General features: G+C 32.6%; 1 protein-coding gene across 1 annotated transcript; it reads right to left on the bottom strand.

Annotated features, from left to right (window-relative positions):
- Window positions 1–258: 258 nt before the first annotated feature.
- LOC145087249 (wall-associated receptor kinase-like 1) lies at window positions 259–4,141 on the bottom strand. Its single transcript, XM_079025169.1, has 3 exons — window positions 3,287–4,141; window positions 3,013–3,168; window positions 259–1,895 (listed from the first exon to the last, which is right to left on the bottom strand). The coding sequence occupies exons 1-3, from the start codon at window positions 4,104–4,106 to the stop codon at window positions 760–762; spliced, it is 2,112 nt and encodes a 703-aa protein (XP_078881295.1). The 5' UTR covers window positions 4,107–4,141; the 3' UTR covers window positions 259–759.
- Window positions 4,142–5,390: the final 1,249 nt, after the last annotated feature.

The raw sequence follows: 5,390 nt of genomic DNA, 5'->3' as shown, positions 1-5,390 counted from the left end.
TCCGGGCCGGTCCAAATGCTCACCCCTATAGTACGCTGACATATACACCAAATGACTTCTATCACATGTTGATTTCTTGACTTTAGATCCAGTCTAAATGTCCGTTAAGACCTCCCATTCCGATTGCAGGGGATGTTAGTCGTATATATTTGTATATGTTATAGTTATATTGTAATCATTTTTTGTATGTGGCCCAGTTAGCCAACATTCATAGTCCTTTAACCTTGTGTATTGTATAATTGGTGGAATACAATTTTGGAATTCATGGGAAAATCTTTTATCAACATTGACATCATCAAATTACAATTCAAATAGCTAGACTGGTGCTTGAAAAATAAGAATCTTAGAATAATATACAATTTAGAATAATACTCCCTCCGTCCCAAATTAATTGTCCACTTTTGACTTTTGAAGTCTTTTTTCTCCAACTTTGACCTTAAATATTTTTATTTGTGTTATGTATTACTTGATGAAACTTATAACAATGAAAACACATTTAATATACAATTTATTCATATATTTTTCATCAAGTATTATCTATCAAACACGAAAATATTTAAGGTCAAAGTTGAAGAATAAAGACTTCAAAAGTCAAACGTGGACAATTAATTTGGGACGGAGGTAGTATACAATAATGCACGTAATTGCCATGAGAGTCCTTATTATGTATCCACATATACTGGATGCATATAAATATATGGAAATTAAATACCAATGGGCACACCTTTTGTGACTAACTACTACTATGGTAAGCGGAACTCAAAATGTTGATGTTGAGTCACTGTAAGTTAGCATAGAAAAGTCGTCGTACACAACCTGTCTGGTATTAGTTTCAACCATAGAGGGAATGTGTGATGTTCTTATCGTTTCTAACTCTATTGCTACTTCTTTCATTGTAGGCCTATTTTTACCATTCATATTCAAGCACCGCATTGCAAGATTTGCTAATACCAAAAGCTCATCAGAGCTACTTTCTTTAATCACCATTGCATCAAAAATAGACATAACACGCCCTTCTTCCATAGCCAGCATGAAGTGCACTGCCAAACTTCTATTTTCACCAAATCTAGTTAGGGAAATTGGCCTTTCACCCGTTAAGAGTTCAACTAAAACAACTCCAAAACTATAAACGTCACTCTTTTCAGTGAATTGACTCGACTGGAAGTACTCAGGATCTAGGTAGCCAAAAGTACCTTTGACTAACGTGGTCAAATGAGTTTGGTCCATTGATACGAACCTTGAAGTTCCAAAGTCCGAAACTTTGGCCCTGTATTTTTCATCCAAAAGTATATTAGTGGTTTTGATATCCCGATGATATATTGGTATGGAAGTTGCAGAATGTAAGTAGGCTAGTGCTCCTGCAACCTCCGTAGCAATCTGTAATCTCATGTTGAATGAAATTGGGAACTCATTTGCCTCATTGTGTATACTGTCGTACAAGGTGCCATTAGAAATGAATTCAGAAACTAATAAAGGAACCTCTGTCTCTAAGCAACATCCTAATAGCTTCACCACATTTCTATGATTTACTTGGGAAAGAATGACCACCTCATTGATGAATTGCTCTAATTGACTTTCATCAACTAGTTTTGATTTCTTCACAGCGACAATCCTTCCGTCCACTAACATCCCTTTATATACAGTACCTTGGCCTCCACGACCTAGAATTCTGTTTTCATTGAAGGAGTCGGTGGCTTTCTCCAACTCACGTGACGTGAAAAGTATAGTTTTATCAACAAAAGATGGGTCGGCTTCTTCTTGTTGTTTTAGAAGTAAGCCGCCATTCCGTTTAAAAAATCTCTTTCTCATTCTTCTGGCTTTTGTTTTCTTGAACACTTTGAACAAAGAAAAGCTGATTCCCACAAGGAAAAGTACACCAATACTTATGGTAACACCTGAACGAATCGCACACATACGAAACATAAATTTCAGTGGTCTTACATTCATTGAACGCACGATGTCAACCAAAAAAAAAAAACAACCAATTTCTTCTCTTCATTTAGCATTAACTAGAGAATATTATATTAGAATTTAATAAATAGGTTCGTAAAGTGGTGAACATAGAATAAAAATTTTATGTCATCAACGTTTCTATTCCGATCTCCTCATTTATTATAGTAAGAAGTGGTGTCCATATATCGTAGTGTTGGAAAAGGTGATAAAAACGACTATGATATCATAATCTTGAAAACAAATATTCAAAGAGAAATAAGAAAATGGTATATATCTGATTCTGTAAAAAGGATATATAATTTTAACATAAAGATAAACAATATTAATACTTATATATTTTGTTAACAATGCATCTTTAAATATACACTATATAACAAATGGTGGTAACCTTATCGGTTATCATATTTTGATATGAAAGGTCATAGTCTGAAAAAGTTGACATTTCCGGAATTAAAAAGAAAAACAAAAAATGACATGATATTTGATAAATTATTTATTGAAAAAACTATTTTTATTTAAGTATACTAAATTATTTCGACAAGATATAATACGTTAGTCAAGTCTATATATTATCGGTGGATGTTATTTTATGTGATTAAAATATAACGTATTTGTATATTTTCATTAAAAAAATAAAATTTAATGTTGAAATTCCATATATCACTTTGTTGGTGCAAAACAGATATTTTTTAAACTATTTGCCCAAATTAATAATCCTAAATTTAATATATGTTATTACGTGTAAAAAGAGTAAAACTACGCTAGTTCTATTTATACAAAACTATATACGTAAAATTAAATATCTTTATACTTTAGTTTATATCTATCTTTTTTTTTTCTTTTTTTTTTTTCATATAGTATTATGAGATGTAAATACTTATTAATTCCCTCTTTTAATTCTTGACATTTGTTTTCATCTAATATATAAATACCAGTGGGAACAAACGTATACAATGATATTTGATTTCTCGTAAACAAATAATTTTGTTTTTAATATATGTATATAAACAAATAATTTTTTTTTAATATATATTAACATGTATGTAATAAGAACATTACCAAGAATAACACCCATGGATGATCTACTTTTAGAACCGGTGGTGGGAGGAAAGTGACCACAAGTGAAGTTCCATCCGCGAACGAGTTCACCATCATATATCTCCTCATAGTAACAAAAACCATTGTTAGCCCCGCACCTTGAACATTCTTCGGTCACTAAAATTAAACCAAGTCATACAAGAGAAGCAGCGACGTTAAAAAATGCGTTCAACCCTACCCAGGAAAACAAAATAAAGTAAGTTAATAAATACCAAAAAAGAAATTACATCTATACCTTCACATCCACTAGATAAATAAGGGTTTCCTTTTATTGGCCGACTCTGAAGAACGGAGCATTTCCATGACGCGATTGAAGTACCATTACCAAGATCAAGTTTTAGTCTAACCCTCAAATAACAACATTGTATTTGATCGAACTCCGCTTCTGCTAAAGTCCACTGCAGTGATATCGGAACATAAAAGTTGCTCTCTGCTAACCTTCCTTCAACATATGAATTCTCATCCACCAAGAAGGCATAGCCACAACCTCCATCTCCTCCCTGTGTTTCCAAACCCGTGAGATCCATGGTGTAGGACTTAAGATAACCAGGAATTGTTGTTTGGCAACAACTGACGCCGAGGCACTTGTCTCGATTACTAAAGGTGCCATTGCGACATGTCGTGGAACAACCTGCGATGGCACTCCCATTGTCCAAGATGACAGCGTTACCACATCCCTCTACAACAAATGTGTTTTGTACTCTGGAAAACAGAAATGGACTGCTGCCAAGGTCAACGTTCATGATTTGACTGCTATTACGGACTAGATTCTTGCAATCAGAGATCATGGAGACGTTAGCAGTTACCGTTTGGTTTCTCACGTTTATGTCCAATATCTCCAGGTTGTTGAGTGCAGATAGATATGGTGTCGTGGAGTTGCAATTAACAGTGTACCATTTGTTCAGAGAACAATCTGTTCCGATGCCAAAAGGGTATGGAATTCTCACGTCCCCACACATTTCTTTGCATCCTCGCTTGGCGTATGATTGAGCTGCTACAGATATTGCTGTTAATGAAATGAAGAGGAGTAAGTGGTAAGAACGAAAAAAACTCATTTTGGTATGTAGTACAACCGATATACAAACAATCAAAAGGATGCATTTGTGTATATATGCTGGATATGATCATTCGAGGAACTTACTAAGAAATAGACCAGAGGCTCACAAGACAAAGTCACGCATGAAAACTGAAAACATGTGATGCTTACCATTGACCAACCATTAGAATTATTTTCGTCGTTTAGTGAAAATTCTAATAATCATTTTTGACATATGATTCATTCAATGGTTGTCCATCTTCGTTAGAAAGAAATCATATATATTCACCGAGATTGTAATCAATCTCCTTTTCAATTAATAATCTGATCACACCCAACGATTTGGCGAAGGGGTGGATACCCATCCTCTTCATGCCCATATTTGAGAAATCAATGTTCCTTCGGATATAAGATCTTATACAGCTGACTGCAACAGATTTCCGACAAAATGTAGTACTAGATTATCCAAAGATAATTGTGATGTTGGCGACCAATTACCGTCCATCCTAGTCCGTCAAACTTTTCAAGATTACACATGGATTAGCAACGAATTCTAAGAAATATCAATAAATCCGTCCCTAAATTAATTTAAATAATAATACTTGTTTGAAATAAAGTCCTTCATATTAAATACCCATCTAGTTTTTATTCTTATTTATCTTCCTACTATATGAATTGGTAATAATTTTAGTATCTTGATAAAATTAATAATATTTGTAAGATATATGTGATAGTTTACATATGTAGAATAAAAGTAGGAAAATATTTAATTTCCCAATTATCAAATGTTAAATTGTTAAATTTACAAGATTGCAAAGTTGTCATTAAATATATGCAAATAGTATTATGTTTAATCAATGCAATTATTATTATTATTATTATTATTATTATTATTATTATTTACATATTTATAAAGTAAAACTACTCATTTCTATACGTATTACTTTAAGAAATAAACCAATTTATATTAGTCATGGTCACCCCTATATGTCAGTTAAAAGTGGTCACCCATTGTGTCATTGTTTCTAGGTTGCAGTATCCGAACTGACATCAGTGGCAGAGCTATGATCAAAATAAGGGTGTCTTATAATTTTTTTTTGAAAAATATACAATAAGAAAAAAAAAAATATAAAAGTCACAATTTCATTAGATATAAAGTTCAACAAAGTTACATTTTCAAGTTCACATCTTCACTCTTTCATTTATGAAAGCGAGTAATTGCATTTTCAGTCCTAACATTCTTTAGTGCATCCTTTTTGTAACGACGTAAATTTTTAAAACAATTTTTCATTTTCAAACATAA

This window comes from Lactuca serriola, chromosome 2 (genome assembly GCF_051521515.1).
Source record: "Lactuca serriola cultivar US96UC23 chromosome 2, Lser_US96UC23_V15, whole genome shotgun sequence".
Taxonomy (NCBI): domain Eukaryota; kingdom Viridiplantae; phylum Streptophyta; class Magnoliopsida; order Asterales; family Asteraceae; genus Lactuca; species Lactuca serriola.
This window is presented reverse-complemented; position numbering and strand designations above follow the sequence as displayed.